This window comes from Stenella coeruleoalba (assembly GCF_951394435.1).
Source record: "Stenella coeruleoalba genome assembly, chromosome: 19".
Classification (NCBI taxonomy): Eukaryota; Metazoa; Chordata; class Mammalia; order Artiodactyla; family Delphinidae; genus Stenella; species Stenella coeruleoalba.
In genome coordinates this window covers 12,331,240-12,352,072 of record NC_137165.1, presented here as the reverse complement: position 1 = coordinate 12,352,072, position 20,833 = coordinate 12,331,240, and the positions used below count along the sequence as shown (strand labels likewise).

The window sequence follows — 20,833 nt, the reverse complement described above, 5'->3', positions numbered from 1 at the left end:
AACACCCATCTCCTAGTAGATGCTTCATAAATATGATTCACCTGGGTCTATGCTGGGACTTCTCAGGCACAGTGTCTACCATGGCTGTAGCAGTCAGAATGAACTAAGTTATCCTGTGGTAACAAACAGCTCCCAAATCTCAGTAGCATCAAACATCAAAGGTTTATTTCTCAGTCACACTATGAGTCACTCGCTGTTTGGCGAGGGCTCTACACCACATTGCCCTCATGTGGGACCCAGGGCAGCAGAGCCTCCTCTCTGGGACACCCCAGGTCACTTACAGCAAAGGGAACAGAGTGTGGCAAATCTCACATTGGCTCCAAAGGGCTTCTGCCTGGAAGCGACAAACTTCTGCTGACGTTTTACTGGCCAAAGCAAATCAGGTGGGGAACTGCTAGCCTACCATGTGCTTAAGATCAGGGTATTGGCAAACAGCCCTAATGACCCAGCTCCTCATCTGAGGATCAGAATGGTACCTCCTGAGAACGAGAGCAGAAGCAACGAGTGGTTTATGACTTCAGGCTGGAGAAATGAGGCCCTGGCAGCTGTACTCAAACCCCTGCAGAGGCTCCAGGCCAAGTGCAATAGAAATGACAACAGGACCACCAGCTGGCAAGCCTGGACCGTGCAAGGCTTAGCCCTCAGAGGTAGTGTGGACATGCGGAAAGGGGACAGAGAGTTATGGTGCTTCGCAGGATACCCATCCAGCTCCTAATGTATATTTAGACTCCACCCACAGCATCCTGGGAATGCAAGACAGGCTGCCTCCCTGACATCGGAGGGCCAGTTCCTCCTGATGGGCAGGGCTCTCTGCTATCCTTTGGCCCATCCCGAGGTGACTTCTCTCTCAAAATATGGTGTCAACTCATTCTGGCCAAGAGAACAATTACATGACGTTCCTGAGTGATCTGCAGCTGCTTGTCCCGGCAGAACCATGGGGCAGGCAGGGCTTCTACAAATGATCCCCAGAGTTATGTCCAACCTCCCAAACCCTGTGGCAGTGCCAGATTTATAGTCTTCGCAATGCAGAGAGGTGTGTTTTACTAAAGGGACAAGGCTCTGGAAGAATGAACTTTAGTATCTGAAATTCAATCAGCACAGACAGGCAGATAAAGAGTTTCAGACAATCACATAACGTGGCATTCACAAAGAGACATGACTGCTTCCCAAACTCACAGTCGCCCAGGTGCCTCAGAGTCAGGGACCTGGGATCACCCTTGGGAGTGTGGAAGTAGACACAGCGATGGTGGCCCTCTCCTGGAAGCCATTCCATGGTCATCCGACCAACCATGGGAAGGTTTAAGATGCTCTGGGGTCCCTGCAGAGATGCCGACTCAAGTGGGATGTTTCTGCAAGCCAGGCACACATGGCGGGCCAGCAAGGCCCACACCAAGAGAAAGAAGAGCTGGGGCATTTGGGACAAGGGATTCTCTCTGCTTTCTCTCTAACAGGAGCATGCGCAGCTGCATCCCTTCCCTTGGAAGGCTTCCCAGGGATGCACAGGGGCAAAAACACACTGCTGCACAGACACACTCTTGGAAAAGAGTCTTGCTGGTGTCTGGTCAGACTCTTGGGAACAACATGCCTGAATGGTGGCGTTATGCAGCATCTGTCCCCTTGGCTGGTCATTCCACCCACATTTTCTTCTCTGTTCTGTGTCTTCAAGCCAGCTGTGTTGTGAGGAACCACGGCAGCACCAAGCAGGCTCTCCTTGGAGGGGAGGTACATGGCAAGAAGGCCAGCACAGATCCCTGCATCTTCATCTCAGCCAGCCTGCATCACTGTCCTTGGGTCACCTTCTGCCCCAGCTAGCTGGCTGTGGCCAGAGAAGAACAAGACTGGGAAAGGGGCCTCAGGGTCACGTGGCACAATCCAGTAGGGAAGACTCTTCCAACAGTACATGTGACCCATCTTTCCCTTTCTCTCTGTCTCTCCCACATCTACATTTGCAACCAGCTCTCAGGTGAGTCTCTTTCAGAAGGCACTGATTTGGGATCTGGTTGATGACTCCTGGCTGCATTATTAGAGTGTGCCCTGAAGATTGGTTCTTGGTCAAAATGATGGCCTGAGAATAAGCATTGCTTAAAACTGCCCACAGAGCTGTCCAGGAAAAGCATGATCCCAAGATAAGGAGAGGAACGTTAATTAGATAAACTTTGCAACAGTCCTTTGGCCAATGAGTGTGCTAATACTCCTGCTGGTTAAGGTTTCTCTGGAGCATAACCAGAGCGGCCCCTACAGCTGCATCCACATCCTGCCCATAGGACACTGGGAAGGGGAAAGCCCTCTGCACCTCCTGCTTCAGCACCTCGTTCCTGGACAGCGCACTCCCACTGCCGATCACCCGCTCCACGCCCCACTCTTGGAGCTGCTGAAAAGGAAGCATTGAGTGCAGGTTCTGAACGATGCCTCTGCACAGGGCCCGGGTCACGTGCCCCAAGGAGAGGTCAGAGGAGGAGATTCTGGTCACTGAGGCCAGCTGGTCTGGCAGGTGCCTCTCGCCCAGCACCGTTGGAGTGATGGTTAGGCAGGTGTCTTTCTGCTGTGCAGCAGCCTGGATCATGCGTGAGTACACAGTGGATTCTTCAGCCTCCAGGCCTGCCAGGAACAGAGAAGGCCTGTGTGAGTTCATGCACCCCCTCGCTGCAGGCTATAGAGTTACCAGGGGGCAAGGATAGGTTGACTTGCTGCCTCTCCTCACTGTGGCTGGCTGCTTCCCAGCTCAGGACTCAAATATTCTGGCTAGCTGTGCTCTGCTCCAGACCCCAGCCACCTTTCTCACTACAGACCCCAGCCCAATCTTCAAGGAGAGAGCTCGTAAGCGCTGCTGTGAGTCCTTACCATCCCGCAGCTGTGGGACTCTTGGTCCTAGGTGGACCAAATGCATACACTGATCAACAAGTATCATCACACCTGTTATTAGTGTCACAGGAATCCCAGGACCACAGCGCTGATCACAGTCTAGCCTGCCCCTCGGCAGAGGTTACGAACAACCGGTCTAGACCAGAGCTCAGAGTTGAATGTGCATGTGAATCACTCAGGGATCTTATTAAAACACAGCTTCTGATTCAGTGTGCCTGGGGTGGGGCCTGAGATTCTGCATTTGTCATCAGCTCCCAGAGGAAGCCAGTGCAGTTGGCCTGAGGACCACGCTTTTTGAGTAGAAGGTTCTAGATCAGTGCTTACCAACACTTGAGAGCATCAGGATCACCTGAGGAACTTTTATAAAATGCCGTGCTCAGGCCCCACTCCTCTCCCCCAAGCCAAATAATCAGCTTTTCTGGGGGTGAAACTAGGACATCAACATGGTTTTTAAAACTCCACGAGTATTTCCAATGTATGGCCAAAAGTCCCCAAGGAGTCTCAACGTCAGCACATTTAACTCATACAAACTCAACTATACACCCTCAGGAATGAGAAAGAAAAAAATATATTTTTTTCAATCAAATGAAACAATGTAGACATTTCATAGGAGGTTAAGTTATATAAACTACTAGCCTTCAAAGCACCCTCTGTTTCATCAAAATAAGAACCACAAAAATGTAAAAGACTTTTCTTTTTGAAAATCTTAGAGAAAACTTAAGTATTACGTACTCTTTCAGGGCTGAGCAAAACAGTCACTTCTGTGTAAATAGAAACACCAGCCAACTCAGTAAACAGTCGACAGACTCAACGCAGTTAAAGAAGTATCTGAGTAGAGGGCTTGCCTGAAGGTTCTGATGACTGGTTCTGCATCTTTAAAACCTTTCTTGATTCAAGGCAAAACAAGATCAAAGTTCTGTTCTTTAAATGCAGCATTCCTGAGGGATTCCCAGCCAAGGGGGCAGAACTTACCCGCAATGCTGACACCCCCAGCCAGCCTGGAAGGACTGACGTGGGTCAGCAACACCTGTCTGCATGACCAGTATGAACTTCCCAGGTGCTCCCTGTGGCCTGTGCCCCACCTAGTTATTCTGTTGGATGTTTCCTGGAATGACCTGATTTTGAGCTCCTACAAGTGACCCATGCATCTGATAAGCATGATCTCCCTATTTCTAGACAGCTGGCCAGAAATTTCATTTCTACCCTAAGTACTTAGAAAGGGAACCTCTCCTGGAAGAAAGAGGTTACATCTTTCTCTGTAAATGCAGAGCAGAGGAAGGCCTGATCAATTCCACCCTGAAGAGAGCAGGAAGACGTCAGAGTTTCCAGGGACCCTTCCAAGAAAGGAGGAGAGGTGCTACTTTCCAGGAATAAGTGCTACCAGTCTTTTCACTCATTCATGTTTGATCATTTTATTCTCCGCTGTCTGTAGCCAGCAGAAGGCAAACCTCAAATGCAAGGTTACCGACAGAGAAAGTAATAGCGGGGCCAGGGAGAGCCAGGAGACTATTAGGATACTCCACAGTTAAGGTTAGAGGAGAAGATGCGCCTCAAAAAAGAGAGTATGGGCTTCCCTGGTGGCGCAGTGGTTGAGAGTCCGCCTGCTGATGCAGGGGACACGGGTTCGTGCCCCGGTCCGGGAAGATCCCACATGCCGCGGAGCGGCTGGGCCCGTGAGCCATGGCTGCTGAGCCTGCGCGTCGGAGCCTGTGCTCCGCAACGGGAGAGGCCACAGCAGGGAGAGGCCCGCGTACCGCAAAAAAAAAATAAAAAAGGGTAGGTGATGGCAGCTCAGAAGATGAAAGGCTACAAGCTCAGATCCCTAAGGACAGAGGGAATGTGCTAGAATCTGGCTGGGTCTGAGACAAGAATCTAGAAACTTACAGCACATTCAGCACCAGGACACTGCCACATAGAAAGGACAAGCAGAGAACACACCACTGTGTGGGCCACCCTTACCTAGATCCGCCATCCACTGGACCAGCATGTGGACGAACATGGCCAGCACGTTGCCCCCATTGAGGGATGCTGCCACCGCCAGGTAGGTCCTGTCAAAGTACGGGAAGTAGGCGACTGGAGCTGCAGGGTCTGGAGTCTGCACTGGCTGGAATCCTGAAGGCATGGAGGCTACCAGCTGCACCGAGGTGCTGATGTTGAGAACTGGATGTGGTCCAAAGAAAGCAGAGGTTAGGCCTGTTGGGCTAACTCAGAGGCCACAAGTCACAACAGGGTCGGAGAGTGTGCCACAAATTCCTGGATACTCCTCCTTTCAGGAGGAAGAGCCTAGTCCTCCACCCCTGAGTGTGGGCTGGACTCAGTGACTGGCTTCTAATGAAGAGAGTAAAGCAGAAGTGACAGTGTGTGACTCTGGAGGCCAGGTCATAAAAGGGCACTGCAGCTTCCATCCTGATCACCTGCTCCAGGGGAGGCAGGTACCACGTCGTGAGCAGCCCTGTGGAGAGGCCCACTGGATGGTTGCTGGCATAACTGACCCCATCTTGAGCCCATACGGTCCCTCCTGTCCTTCCGCTGACCCTACCCAGGACTGTATTAGGTGGTGAATCACTTCTCTGTCGTCAAGGGCTTTGTAGTTAGTAGATATTGTTTAACAATGGTTAGGGCCAGGTGGCCTCTATGCTCTGTTAGTTCCCAAACTATGCTGACTTTTGCTGATGTATTCCCAGAGCCCATGAGACTAGTTACCCATTCAGTCATCTTAACTTAGGAGCGTATGTCCTGTTTCCAGGCACCCACCCTCATGTCCTAGGTTAACTATAAAACTGTCCCAAAGGCCCCTTGGTGGTGCAGAATGCAGCTGCCAATGCTTCCAGATCATTGTCTGCCTGATCCCACTCTGTAAGTTACCCTAGAATAAACTGACCCATTGATTATACGGAGCCGCCTGCCTCATTTTTCAGTCTCAAGATGCATTCTCAGTTCGGTGGGTACTTTTCATTCCCTCCGTCCTCCAACACCTACAAGGAGCTGAGGCCTCCTGCCAAGAGCCACACGAGTGAGCTGAGAAGTGGATCCTCCAGCCCAGTCAAGCCTTCAGATGACTGCAGCCCCAGCCGACTGACAGTGTGATTGCAATCCAGCCACACCTAGACTCCTGACTCTCAGAAACTGTGTGAGATAATAAGTGTTTGCTGTTTTAGGCTACTAAGCATTGGAGCGATTTGTTACACAGCAATAAGCTACTATTCACAGAGAGGCAGACCTCAGCCCAAGTGTTTTATTCTTTGGGAGGTTTCATTCATTTTTGGTGGGTACCACCTCCTTCTCATTTCCAAGGTGTGCTTCTCAACCTCCCTCCACCAGCAGGGGGGACGCTCCCAGACCCAGAACAGAGGGGATGATTTTCTCCTCTAGATGGAGGCCAGAGCCTACAGACTGTCCCAGGAGTCTCTCCTCCATTTCTCACGAGACCTGGCCGGAAAGCCTGTTCCTCTCAGTCTGTTGGGGCTAAACTAACTGAGGTCAGCATCCAACTGTCCTACCTCCTGGGAGGCAGAGGCAAGGAGAGTGAAAACAAGTCTCAGAAAGTCAATAACCTTGACTTCCTGCCACATCAAGACTTTCACCATGACGATAAACCAGAAGCATCATGCCCTCCACCTATCCCCTCGGGGGGAAGTGTCAGTGAAGGGGGCCGACCAGCCTTGCCCATGGACACCGCACAGCTGGGCACAGGCCAGCGGCCCCAGTCTAGAACCAGAGACCACAACCAGCTCAGTGAAGATGGAGCCTAAAGCTTAGCTTCTTCCCATTTGACTACCATCTAGAAAGGACATTTATATCCAGGCACATGACAGCTCTCTGCAGAGGGAACAGCCTAAGATTTGAAGACTACCAGGTAGGAGGAAAGAGCCAGGCTCTTTATAGGCACCATCCCAGTGCATCACGACAACTGCCCCATGAGAAAGGCATCATCATCCTCATTTTGGATGGTGACAAGGGCTCAGGGAGAAAATTCAGGAGAAAAAGACGGGGTTTTTGACCTTAAAAGATTTTATCACATATTTGTGCAAACAAAAGTGGCAGAATCTGGATATATGTATATGTATAACAGATTCACTTTGTTATACACCTGAAACTAACACAACATTGTAAATCAACTATACTTCAATAAAAAAAATTTTTTTAAGTGGCAGAATCTCACCTTTCCCTCTCACCTAATCTTGAATTAAGAGGAATTACTACCAAAAACAAAACAAAAAGTCACTTGAAATTTTATTTTTTAAGAATGTACTAAAATAGGAATAAACTACTGCTTCAGAGGATAGTGCTGGTCAGAGTTTTTAAACTCAAGGTTAAATTGTAATAGTTCTAACTGATGGAGGAAAAAAAGATGTGATGACAAAGAAAATCCGAGTAAGATGAATGACTTCTCTGTTCCCGTTGATAACAAGGCGAGGCTCTCAAAGTGGGCCCACTCAGCCAGGCTGCCCTGAGGATCAGATGAGACACACAGCCTGCAATCACCCTGCTCGGGGAGGCAGACCCAAAGTCTACCCCAGCCCCAGGAGGGGCCAATGGCAGCCCCCAGGCCATATCCAGCCTGCCATCTGTTTTTGTATGGCCCAGGAGCTAAGAAAGTCTCTTCCATTTTTTTTTAAATGATAGCTTTATTGAGATGTAATTCAGAAAATTCACCATAAAATGCACCCTTTTAAAGTGTACAGTTCTGTGCTTTTTAGTATATTCACAGAGTTGTACAAACATCACTGAGACCTAATTTTAGGACATTTTCACCACTCCAGAAAGAAATCCCATACTGGTTAGCAATCAACCCCGTGTCCCAGCCCTAGACAACCATGAATCTGCTTTCTATCTCTACGGATTTGCCTATATTCTGGACATTTCACAGGAATGGAATAATATACTATGTGGCCTTTCACTTTCATTCACATGTTATAGCATTTTAGCTCTGTGGATACACCACATTTTTAAAATCCATTTATCAGTCGATGGGCATTTGGGTTGTTTCTACATTTTGGCTATTATGAATAAGGCTGCTAGGAGCATTTGTGTACAAGGTTTTTGTGCGGACATGTGTTTTCAATTCTTTTGAGTATACACATGGGAGTGGAATGGCAGGGTCCCATGGTAATTCCACGTTTAACTTTTGAAGAACTGCTAGACTGTTTTCCAAAGGGACTGCACCATTTTACAATCCCAGTAGCGTGTTCTTACCTTTTTAAAAGGTTGAAAAGAAATGAAGAGGAGAAGAATATTTCATGACACATGAACATTTTATGAAATTCACATGTCAGCCTCTCTAAATAAAGTTTTATTGGAACACAGCTACACCCACTCACTTATGCATTGGCTATGGCTGCTTTCCTGCCCCAACAGCTGTGAAGTAGTTATGATAGAAACAAAATGGCCCACAAAGCTTAAAATATTTACAATCTGGCCCTTTACCCTGCCCTGGATTGCTGTCTCCCCTTCACTGTGACTCTCTTGCATGGAATACAGGGACGTCTGCGCTTCTACTCAGATCCGAGGAACTTTCATTGACAAACACACAATAACAAAACCCCTAACCTATTGAATAATAATCTATTTTCTTGGTCATGGAGACACATAGAAACCAGCCAACTAGAGAGAGTCATTTCCCTCACCTGTCTCTAGAGAAGAAAGGCACAGACTGTGGTCAGGATAGAAATTGCCCTGCTGAATTGTAAGCTCCCGGGGCAGGGGCTTCACCTGTAGGGATGAGGGTGTTTTTCATGTTTTTAACATAATGGTCAAGAGGACGCTGCGACTGCTGGCTATGGGTGCCCCTCGGACCCTGGCACAGAGCTGGGGCTTAGGAGGCCCCAGTAGAAGTCTGAGGAGAGAACCAAAGACAGACTTACCTGCGTCTGTCCTTTGGGCCATGCAGGAATAGACAGAGGCCTGCAAATCCCCCAAGGCCACGCCCACCTGCGTCCCCTTTGGGATCTCAAACCAGGCCCGGGAAGTTCTGCCTGCCACGTTGCCAGGCTCGGTGACGTCCGGGAGTAGGTGGACGGGAAAGCCTGCGTCCCTCAGTCTGCAAACCAAAAGTGGACAGCATATCTACCTGGTGCTTGGTTTTCTGTTTTCTGTTGTTTCCAGGAAACTCAGCAACGGAAAGCGATAGGATACACATTCAAGAAGGGAGGGCAGAATCCAGTGTTTTCACAGAGCGTCTCTTTGGCTTTTTTTAAACCATGAGGAAAAGTCTTGGGTTATTTAAAGAGTGAACCCTGGCTTTCAAGAGCTTGGGATGGGCCTCTTGGAGAAGAACACAACCAGTTTGAGCAGAGGTAGTCAGAAGGGACTGGGTAAGAAGCAGATTTCATCGGCATCCAGCCTCCTGCATTTGAAGGGAGAGCAAACACTGTGCAAAGGGAGGAAGCTGGAGTTTTAGAGCAAAGTCACAGCTGGTTAGCACAGGCCAAACCAAAGTCAAACCCATCAGTCTCCTGAATACCAAATGCATCCATCACTCGCGGTTAGTGAACATGGGGCTGCCAATTTTATAAAACATGCTGGAAAGTCCTTTACCTGAATTACCAGGTGCTTTTTGTTTTATTACAGAGCTCAGAATTTGGACCCTGAAGGCAGTGAACTTATAGGGCACTGGACTGCTGGACCTGAAAAGGCAAATGATTGCTTAAAGGGAACTTAAAAGGCATCCCTTAAGCCTACTACTTCCATTTCTTAACCCTATTTTAAAATACATTAGGGTGGGGGAGAGAGATAGCTAGGGAATTTGGGATTGACATGTACACACTGCTATATTTTAAATGGATAACCCACAAGGACCTACTGTATAGCACAGGGAACTCTGCTCAATATTATGTAACAACCTAAACGGGAAAAGAATTTGAAAAAGAACAGATACATGTATATGTATAACTGAATCACGTTGCTGTACACCTGAAACTAACCCAACATGGTTAATCAACTATATTCCAATATAAAATAAAAAGTTAAAAAAATAAAATAATATGTTAAAGAATGGATGTTGTTCTTTGGAATCTACAGGCTGGCTCAGGGCACAGAAAGAACTGGGGAGCCCACCCTAGGTCTGGGCAACGGTGGAGGAGCAGGCAGCATGGCGTGGTGGGTGGCGCCCCTCCCCAAGAACTTCACTTACAGTCAGGCCCACCCATGCCCGGGGACTGGAACAGGCTGGAGGGTGTTGGAACCTGACCTTGGCCTCGTGGAATCCTCCATTATTCCCAGATGGGAAAGCCCCACTGAAGCTCCCGCTTTAGAGGTTCTGCCCTTCAGCCTCAAGCCAGCCTGCACGGTTATACTCACGTCTCCAAGTTCCAGCTTTGGCTCCTGGTGTTGAAATATCCCCAGCTAGCGGCATTCTGGTCGGACATCAGGGGTCTTGTCAAGCCACACAGCATGGCAACCACATAGTCGTGAATAGTGCCAGCTGCATCGTAGGACTTCAGGAACTCTGGGCTGTTTTTCATACCCCAAACAATTCAACGTGGTTTAATATTGACTTGAAAGCATGTGCTGCACCTAACTGTGGGCAGTGTGGACTAGACATGGTATAGCTGGGTAGCAGCCAGAACCACACAGGCTGTGGATCCCTAGCAGCAGAACCTCCCAACCCCTCCAAGCCAAGCTGGCCAGAGTCAGCCTTAGGGGAGGGTACTCCTAGGAGGACACACCGTGCCTGGGAAAGCAGGACATCAGCCGTTCTCAGCAGCCCTGATCCCACCGTGAACCCATCCTGTGATCCTTGGCAAGTCCCTGGCCCTCTCGGGTCTCTTCTTTCCCCCTCCAGGTGAGAATCAGATTACCAATAAGAGCCCTCTGCGAAATGAAGCAGTGGTAGACCAAGTCTAAGTCTTGTGACTATACCCTGTGCTGGGCCACACTCACTGAGGGACAGTCCAGCACGTGGAGTGATGCTGACCAGCTAGAGGTACAGCTCCCTAGCCACTCTCGTTCCCCTGCAAATCCGTCACCCAATTCAAACAACAGGTGTCCGTACCTATTTTTCAAAAGCCAGAAGATGGTTGCGCAGCCAAACCCCGTGGCCACACTGAGATGAGACTCTGGCCGGGGCAGAGAAGCCAGGAACTTGCTGCCACACCGGCCATCCTGCCACGTTACCAGGTGGCTCACGGCTCTGGGCTCGAACACAGGGGCAGCCCCTGCCTCTGTCCATTCACAACCTGGAACGAAGGAGATGACCAAAAATGGAGAACTGGCACCAGCATGTCCTTGAGACTACTCTGCTAGTGAGGTTATAGGACAGACTTTATCACCCATGACAATGCTTCACTCACACTCAGGGGTTCTGGCCAGTACCCAGAAGAGCAGGGAGTGGATGGACCTAGAGATTGTCATACTGAGTGAAGTAAGGCAGACAGAGAAAGGCAAGTGATATCATATGATATCACTTATATGTGGAAGCTAAAAAAAAAAAAAAAGAGGTACAAATTAACTTATTTACAAAACAGAAATAGAGTCACAGATGTAGAAAACAAACTGATGGTTACCAGGGGGGAATGGGGTGGGGGAGAGATAAATTGGGAGATTGGGATTCAGATATACACAATGCTATGTATAAAATAGATAACTAATAAGGACCTAACTAATAAGGACCTGGCGGTCCAGTGGTTAGGACTCAGTGCTTTCACTGCTGAGGGTCCCTGGTCAGGGAATTAAGATTCCACAGGCCCCAAGGTACGGCCTTAAAAAAAAAAAAGAAAGAAAGGAAAGAAAGGACCTACTGTATAGCACAGGGAACTCTACTCAATCCCTCTGTAATGACCTATATGGGAAAAGCAGCTAAAAAAGACTGGATATATGTATATGTATAACTGATTCACTTTGCTGTACAGCAGAAACTAACACATTGTAAATCAACTATACGTCAATAAAAATCATTAAAAAAAAAAAAAAAAAGAAGAGCAGGGAAGCGGTCACAGATAATATGCACCTGAAGCTTACTAAGTTTCACCCAGGAAGAGGGAGTAAGCTGGGGATGGGGTGGTCCACCCTCACAATTACGTTTCTGCCTAAAGCTGGGATTCTTATCCCAGCCCTAAAGCTGGAAATCTGAAGCTTTTTCTTCAACCCTTTTATCTGCTTCCAAAACTCTTTTGACCCTTTTTCTTCTTTTTACTTTTAGGACTATCATCTTTATTTTGTTTGTGTTATAAAATAAATACGAAGTTCCTACCATGTACCAGGTATTGCTCAAAGCACTTTAAAAATATTAATTTTTTTAATCTACATATTAGCCTTACAACATAGGTGTGATATTTATCCCCATTTTCACATAAGACATATAAAACTCAGAGAAGCTTTAAAAATCTTGTCAAAGATCACATAGCTACTAAGTGATAGAGGCAGGATTCAAGTGCAGGCAGTCTGTTCCAGAATCTGGCCTGATGGATATCCTTTCTCTCACTTTCTTCTTTTTTTTAGCAAAAATAATAATAATAATAATTTAAATTTTTTTAAATTATACAAATGATAAGTGAATGCATTCTCAATATAAAATGTCCAAATATTACAGATAAAGCAAAAGGCCTGCTTGACCATCCCCATCAGAGTCCCAGCCCCCTTCCTGTCACTGTTAGCACTTGTAGAGTTTTTTTGGGTTTTTTTATTTTTTGGCCGTGCAGCACGTGGGATCTTAGTTCCCTGACCAGGGATCGAATCTGCACCTCCTGCACTGGAAGCGCGGAGTCTTAACCACTGGACCGCCAGGGAAGTCCCGTTGTTGGGTTTTTATACTCACACAACATACTCTCTTTGGTTTGGTTGATTTGGGCTGGGTTTTATTATATTTTGGTTTTGTCTGTTTTTTAAAAACAAACAGTACTGTACTGTATGTATTTTTTTAGTGGTTGTTTTTATCATCCAGCAACATGTCCTGGAATTCTTTCCACATTAGTACATGTGAGTGCACCTTATTCTTTTCAACTACTGCATACCATTCTACAGCGTGGGGTACCAACATCTATTTAACCACTCCCCCATGAGGAAACGTCACAGTTTTCACTACAATAAACAAGGATGCCATGAGTGACCATGATTATGCCTCTTTTGCATATACATGTTAAAGTCCTTTTCCTGAACAGATTTTAGGTAGTAGGGCCACTGAGTCATAGTAACTCTTATTTTTACAGTGTATAATTTAAAAGCTTTATCCTCACCCCCGGCAGTTAGCAAATGGGTTTCATATTAGTTCAGCTGGAAGTTTTCTTCCTGTAGTTGCTATAACTCTCTTATCTTTTTTTTTTTTTTTTTTTTTTTTTTGCGGTTCGCGGGCCTCTCACTGTTGTGGCCTCTCCCGATGCGGAGCACAGGCTCCAGACGCACAGGCTCAGCGGCCATGGCTCACGGGCCCAGCCACTCCGCGGCATGTGGGATTTTCCCGGACCGGGGCATGAACCCACGTCTCCTGCATCGGCACGCGGACTCTCAACCACTGCGCCACCAGGGAAGCCCACCAAACACCCTGCCAAACTGCCCTCTGAAACGGCCAAGCTAATATATACTACCAGGAGTGATATTTTAAAAAACCAATTTTCCACCCCCTTTGCCAACTCTTGACATTCTCAAACTGCTTTCTTACAATCCAGTGGGTGGAAAATGATTTCTCGTTGTTGTTTTCCTCTGCATTTTCCTAATTCCTAATGACACCGAGCATCTTTTCATATGCTTATTAGCTATTTGTATTTCCTCTTCTAGGAATTGCCTGTTGGTTTCCTCTGCCCATTTTCCCATAGGGCCATTGGTCCTTTCTTTGTTCTTTATATGCACCCATATTCGTCCTTTGTCTACTATATACTAGTGAATAATTTCTCCCTGTCTGCTGCTGGCCTTTTAGCTTGATTTTATGATCCCCACTTCTCTCCTGCTATTACTGAGCCTGAAAATGGAATGTGGAAACTGGTGTAACCACAGGCCTCTCAGAAGACACTAGTCACTCCCTCTCTTCTCCAATTGGCGCCCTTGTGGAGGCACTTAGCTCTCCGCTCAGGTTACTGGTGCCTGTCTGTGTTGACTGCCTTGAGCGAGCCCTGGAAGACAAGGGCTGCATCCTGTTTCTATGTCTCCCGCGGGGCCCAGCACAGAGCCTCATATATTGTAGGTCCCGAAACCAAACTGAATTACAGCCGCTATTAAAAGCAGAACGACTTGATCTCAAATATGATTTCACTCACTCTGCTAAGCAGGTATCATCGTCAAACAGTGGCTCTCCTTCCCAGAAACTGAAACCAAAACAAGAAGGCATGCAGGTGGGCCCCATGAAATATTAAGCAGCTCTCTCCACCGATGTGGGCGGTTTGTGTGGTCGTTACAGAGGCCAGAAGATAGGCAGAAAGGAAGGCGTGTGACCGGAGCACAATCATTAGATCTCTGCTGTCCTCTTTGGGAAGGGTTTTAGTATCAAAAGGACGTTTATTCTTGTTACTGCAAAATTAAGGAGTTTAAAAACTTTTACAACCTAGACTCCCCCTGAGAGTTCAGCTCTAACACCAGAACTGGCCTTTCACTCCTGCTGGGGATTGGAGCCGAGCAGCTCCCGTGGTCCCAGCTGGCCTGACGACAGGCAGACAAAGGGAGAGGAGGAGGGGGAGAGCCTGGGTGGGCTTCGGCAGTCACCCAGGCCCCCCCTGGGGACTGATCAAAGGATGCACCACCAGACCCCTGTCAAGCCACCAAGAGGCAAGTCACCACTCACTTGGCCCAGGGGAATCGGAATCACTGATCCTCTAGGCAGAGGAGGGGTGAATCCAATGTCCAACCTCCTTAACTACAGCCTCCACCCCGCAAAGTAGCCATCCATACTACGCTTAAAACACCTGCAGTGAAAAGTTGATAGTTTTGAAGCTGGGTGATGGGTATGTGTCAGTTCATAATGCTGTTCTCCCTACTTTTATGTCTATGTCGAACTTTCTATAATTAAAAAAAAAATTTTTTTAACACTTGCCGTAACAGGAGCTCATAACTTCCTACAGGAGTCTAATCCTGCCTTGGACATTCTGTTGGGAAAGTCCTCCCTTCATTGAGCTAGTGTGTCCTCCTGTGACTCTGGTCCTCCTGGGAGATTTTCAAAGTTCAGTGTCTGAAGTCAGACAGACTTGAGTACAAAAGCTGGAGTCACGGGACTTCCTTGGTGGCGCAGTGGTTAAGAATCCGCCTGCCAATGCAGGGGACACGGGTTCGAGCCCTGGTCTGGGAAGAACCCACATGCTGTGGAGTAACTAAGCCCGCGAGCCACAACTACTGAGCCTGCGTGCTGCAACTACTGAAGCCCGCGCTCCTAGAGCCCGTGCTCCGCAACAAGAGAAGTCCCCGCTCGCCGCAACCAGAGAAAGCCCGTGCGCAGCAACAAAGACCCAACGCAGCCAAAATAAAGATTAATTAAAAAAGAGAAAAGCTGGAGTTGCTACTTGCTGCCACATGACCCTGAGCATATTATTTTATCCTCTCTGAACCTCCAGGTCTCATCTGCACAAGAGGGAGAGTAATGTAACCCATGTCATAAGGGTGTTGGGAAAATTCAATGAGATCACACAGGTAATTACTTAGCTCAGCACCTGGCATGCGAAGTGCTCACTGCTGTTTTCCTGGCTTAATACTCCTCCTAGAGGCCAAACAGAACAGGCCACCCACCTCTGCACTGTGGCAGACCTCCTGAAAGAATACGACCAACTAAATGATGCTTAGCAACTGTGCCCATGAAAAGGATGTGCCCTGGAATGGAAAAATCACAAATATCTGTGATTATGTTAAACAACAAAAACTATGCCTAAATTCAGAAGAGTTTCCTCTGCGTCTTGGAATCTACAGCTACACTAATCTCTTGGTTGTTGGCACTGATGCTCCAAGACACTGGCACAAAGAAAGAGGAGGCTGTGGAAAGTCCACTCCACTGAACCCAACAGAGAATCAGAGAGAACTCACTCTTCTCCTCTCCCTGTTCATGAATAACGTGTGAGTGGACAGTTCACTTCATTACCTCCTTTGAACAGGACAGGATGTACACAAAACGCAAGAGGCAGCAGATTAACCTGACCCTTCACAGAGAGCCCTTGGCAGCCCTTTTCTGGTTCCAGGGGAGGCAGGAGATAGAAGGGCCCCAGGCTGAGCAGCTGGAGTCTGTCCCCTGCGGACAGATACTCCAAGATGAAGGTAATAGCGGAGCGAAGCGTTGAGGGCTGTCCAGATAAAAGATAAAGAGACCACATATTCCTCATTCTCAAGATCAAGGAGCCCTTCCCAAGTACACGTGCACAGAAAGGCTCCTCAGGGGTCAAAAAGGGAAGGGGTGCCACTCCATAGTAGGTGATGTCAACCTACCCGTAGGCCTCTTTGCTAGAATCCATCTTGCCTAAGAGATGTGCGCACACACAGGGGAGGACCCTGAGATAAACCAAATATGGACTCAGAGCCAGTCAAAGCAAGAGGATTGGCCAAGGGAAATCAGAAGAAATGCCCCATATAAGTGATTCAAACTACCACGAGGGCGCGAGCCTCTGAGAGCCTCTGCCCCTCTGAGCCTGCCTGTGTGTCTATACACACGTACCCTTTTTCCTCCTAATAAACACTTTACTTGTTTCACTACTTTCTGTCTCTTTGTGGAAATTCATTTCTACAAAGCCGACGGGCTAGAGTCTTATCACTGGCCGCTGGTCCCTGGTGGTCTAGTGGCTAGGATTCAGCACTCTCACTGTTGCAGCCTAACTTCAGTCTCTGGCCAGGGCAACCAAAACCCTGCTTCAAGCCGCTGCAGGCCGAGGCCACCTGAGATCACAGGGTGACTGTTAACAGCACGTGATCACCCCCAAGCTCAGCATACCTTGGCCTGTTTTCCAGAACATGACTCCGTGCATCTGTCCTGACACTCCGATGCCACAGACCTTGCAGAGCTGCTGCCGGGGAAGGGCAGCAAGGCACTCGTGGAGGGCCTGGATGATTCTCCTCACATCCTGCTCTTGCCCCTGGAAACAGAACAGGATACGTTGGACAGAGGTACACACACAGGCAGGGGAAGGAGGGCAGAGGCGCCAGGGACCTCCTGGGTGGTGGCTGCCCACCTAATTCCACCGAGGTCACTTCCAGGACCTGCTGAGGGGCCTCAAGGAGGGGATATGGGCCTGAGGGTTCTCCACCACCTCCAGCGGGGCCTGGAGTAGGAACGTGGTGGGCGAGGTCCCACTTCTCCCTTCACAGATGAGGCGCTTCTGTGGGTTAAGTTCAGCCAATGGCCTGGGCTCTGCCCGCTGCCGTGGAAGAGTCTGAGCTGAGAAAAGCACTGCCCTGCCCTACAGGAGCTTACTGTCCAGGAGGACAGGAAAACACAAGAAAGACCATGCTGCAAGAAGAAATAAGGCAAAGGTCTTTGGCAAGGCACATGAAGCATTGGGGTAGAGGAAGGATGGAACCCAGCAGGAAAGGTGTAGGCAAGAAAGGCTTCCTGGACTAAAGCACCTGAGGACCAGCCCTAGTGTTTGCTCCAGTTCATCCATCTGGCAAACATTTCCCGAATGCCCTGAGGGCTTGCATGTGTTCCGGGGGCAGTGAAGGCCTCCCCTCCTTGGAGTTAAGCCTTTATTTGTCAGCCTGCTGGCCTCGGGCTGTGGCAGTTCTTGGCTCCAAACAAACATGATAGAAGGAGTAGAAAGAAGAAAGGTGAGGAGGGGTAGGGCTGGGGAAGGAGAGGAGAGGGAACACAGAGCATTTCGTTGAGGAGGCAACCCTACATCCTAACAAGACTCTTTATGCAGGAGAGACTACAGTAGAACTGAGCGGGCAGTAAAAGATGGGGCAGAGAGGAGATGCATGGCTATGCGTGATCCCCCAGGAGGGAAGAAATAAGACAGTGGGCAAAGGAAGAAGGAAGCAGAGAAGAGGCATTTGTTTACACCTGCCCTGTCCAACACGCCAGTCATCAGCTATACACAGCTAGTCTGAATTGAAATCTACACACCAGATTTCAGATTTAGTACGAAAAAAAAAAAGCACAATATCTCATTAATAATTCTATATTGATTATTACATATGGAAATGATATGTTTGGATCCATTGGGTTAAAATAATAAGCAATGAACCTTAATTTTACGGTTCCTTTTTACTATTTTTTGATACGGGCACCAGAAAGTTGAAAATTACGCGTGTGGCTCACATTTGCACTGCACAGTGCTGGTTTAAAGAGTTCCCACGTGGCATGAACCCAGATGGTACATGAACGCAGGACAGAGGAGCTGCTGTTTAAAATGGGCCTAGGGTGGGTGAGCTGTGTAGGTAAGGACAGCGGAGGAGTGAAACAGGCCAGAGGGGAGCGAAGGCAAGGAGGCACTCAGTGTGTGGGGAGTTTTAGTGGTGAGTGTGATGGGGGAGCAATTCTTGGACAGACAGTGGATACACCCACAATGCCACAGGAAAGGCGCTGCCCCCATTCCTTGATTCAGAATATCAAGTGGTCTACATTCAGATCAGATGCTAGAAATTCAGATTTGAAAAAAGAATTTAGGAACTCATTCAACCCTCCTCCCCCACACCCCTTTTTACAGATGGGGAAACTGAGGCCCAGACAGGTAAAATTCATAACACAGAAAGGGTCGCAGAGCTTCCCTCAAAAATCTTGATATTTTAAAGTTGCAAAGAGCTAAAAGTCTGACCTTCCACAAAGCTGCCAAAGTTGACCGTGGAGTACACAATGCTTCTAAAGAGTGAGAAGTATGGACATGAGGAAAGAACAGAGCCACCAGGTGTTTCTATGGATCAGTAGTGTTTACCCCAGGGATGATTTTTGTCCCCTCGGGGGCATTTGGCAATATGGAGGCATTTTTGGGTGTCGCAGCTGGGGAGGAGGGTTCTACTGGCATGCAGTGGGTTAGAGGCCAGGGATGTTGCTGAACATCCTACAACGCACAGGACAGCACCCCACAACAAAGAATCATCCAACCTCCAAATATCAACAGTGCCAAGGTGAAGAAATCCTGCTATAGGTGAACTTACAACAAGGCTGTTTGTCCCAGAGCACAACACACATGTGGAGGATGCAAGGGGGGCTATTACCGGCCTCCCCTAAACCCCCCCCTTAGGCAGGTGTGGAGCACTGGGCATGCCTGTAAACACAGAACACTGTGCTGGACACTGGGGGAAGTGGGGAAAGTAGTTTTCAAGAAGTGGCCCTATTTCAAGAGAAAAGGGCACTGCCTAAAACCCACCCCTGTAATCGCAGCTCTGCTGCCTACCCCCACAGGGTCAGAGCTGACTTTGCCTCCACTTCATGGTCCATGAAGTGAGATAATCATTCTAAAATGTCCTGATGCCCCAACCAAGCTAATTTTGAAAGGCTCTATGAAAATGCGAAGTGCTCCTGAAATCTTTATCCTCTGAAATGCTTCTGATCAAGATGGACTCTGAACCCTAAAGGACTGAGTCCAGGTATGTGGCAAGAGCTTGTGAAAAACAAAGCTATTGGGAGTGGGGTTTGGCTCAGAAAATCGAGGTTTGTGGCTGGAAGGGGCCATAGAGGTCATCTATTTCAATTATAAGAACAAGCTGAGATCCAGGAAAAAAAAAAAGTCATGAGGATACACAGAAAGTTCCTTGATATTAATCTGTATTATCAATGAACTGAACATAAAGCTACCTTTTTCAAGGAATTAATGGAATCCATCTCTGAGGACTGACATCCTTTCTGAACCCACAACTTGCAATTGAGCCCACTGTGGTGAAATTCTCCATTTCTATATTGTAGCTTTCACAAAACACTAGTTTTCGTGTAGAATTATCAATCTGACCTTTTTCTAACATTTTAATTGTGGTATCTCTCAATGTCTATCTGTCCTGGTGTCTTTCTTCCAAGGTATCTCAGCCTTTGGGGCCAGGGGACTTTTGCTGTCCAAGTGTTTGAGTTCCTCCACCCACAATCCACTCCTGCGGGATGAGAGAGCGGCAGGTTACGCTGGATTTTGCGTCTGATTTCTCAAGGAAAACCCAGACATCGCCCTAGGGAACAAGCTGAATCCTGAACTTGAGGACACCTGCAGATGTGAGGAGCAGAGAGCCGCAAGAATGAGAAGGCAGCCTGAGATCGCTCCATATGCAGGAGAGCAATTTCCTTCAGGTCAGGATACAGAAAGTGGAGGGCAGAGAGCACGGGGGTATAGCGCCAAGGTCAAGGCTCCCAAAGAAGGCCCGAGAGTGGGGCGATCGGTGCCAGCAGGTGGGAAAGCTCCTGGGAGGAGATCTATCGGATCGAGGGAGTTGCAGCGGGCAGGCAGAGATCAGGCAGGCTGGAGCAGTCAGGGAGACTTCTTTGAGGAGGAAGAGGGTGTCTGGAGGCTCCTGGAGGCGGCGAGGCTCCAGGGCGCTGCCTCACCTGGGGCCCCGCCGCCGCGCTCTGGGCCGCAGTCTCGGCCCGCGCAGGCCGGGCACAGCTCGCCAGTACCACGAACCCGGAAGGGTCGCCGCGCGCGGCCTCCACCAGGGCCGCCTTCACAGACGTGGTGCCCAGGTCGATGCCGAGAGTGACAGACCGTGCAGCCATGACAGCGATTGAGTCTGGGGCCCGGGCGCCCCTTCCAGCACACTTCATCCGGGACAGAGGCGCCGAGGCGGGGCCTCGTCTGCCAATCTTTCCAGCCACGCTCAACACGACGAATTCTCGTCTTCCCATTGGTTGAGGAAGGCCGAGTCCCGCGCACCCCGAGTGACGGGCCCCGGCTATAGGCGGAGCCGCGGTGGAAGGCGGAACCTACAGGCCCCGCCCCGCAGGGCAGGGTTTGCGATGTGGCCCGAGGCTTCGGCCTTGCTCACCAAAGTACCAGTACCCCGAGTCTCGCTGGGGGATGCGAGAGCTTCTGTGACCCTAATAGTGACTTAACCCTCCCACATATCCGAGCCTGCCAAGTTGCCTAAGCCCCTCCGCTCCTCCCCAGCCCCAAACTGTCTCGCCGAGACGCGGGAAAACTACAGCTCCCAGGGTGCA

General features: G+C 48.8%; 1 protein-coding gene across 1 annotated transcript; it reads right to left on the bottom strand.

Moving 5' to 3' along the window:
* Positions 1 to 3: 3 nt before the first annotated feature.
* On the bottom strand, positions 4 to 20,688 carry SHPK (sedoheptulokinase). The gene is made up of 7 exons (XM_079904521.1): positions 20,225 to 20,688; positions 16,691 to 16,832; positions 10,856 to 11,039; positions 10,162 to 10,314; positions 8,727 to 8,902; positions 4,822 to 5,022; positions 4 to 2,598 (listed from the first exon to the last, which is right to left on the bottom strand). Exons 1-7 carry the CDS (start codon positions 20,519 to 20,521, stop codon positions 2,186 to 2,188), a joined length of 1,566 nt encoding a protein of 521 aa, XP_079760647.1. The 5' UTR covers positions 20,522 to 20,688; the 3' UTR covers positions 4 to 2,185.
* Between the last annotated feature and the right edge of the window lie 145 nt (positions 20,689 to 20,833).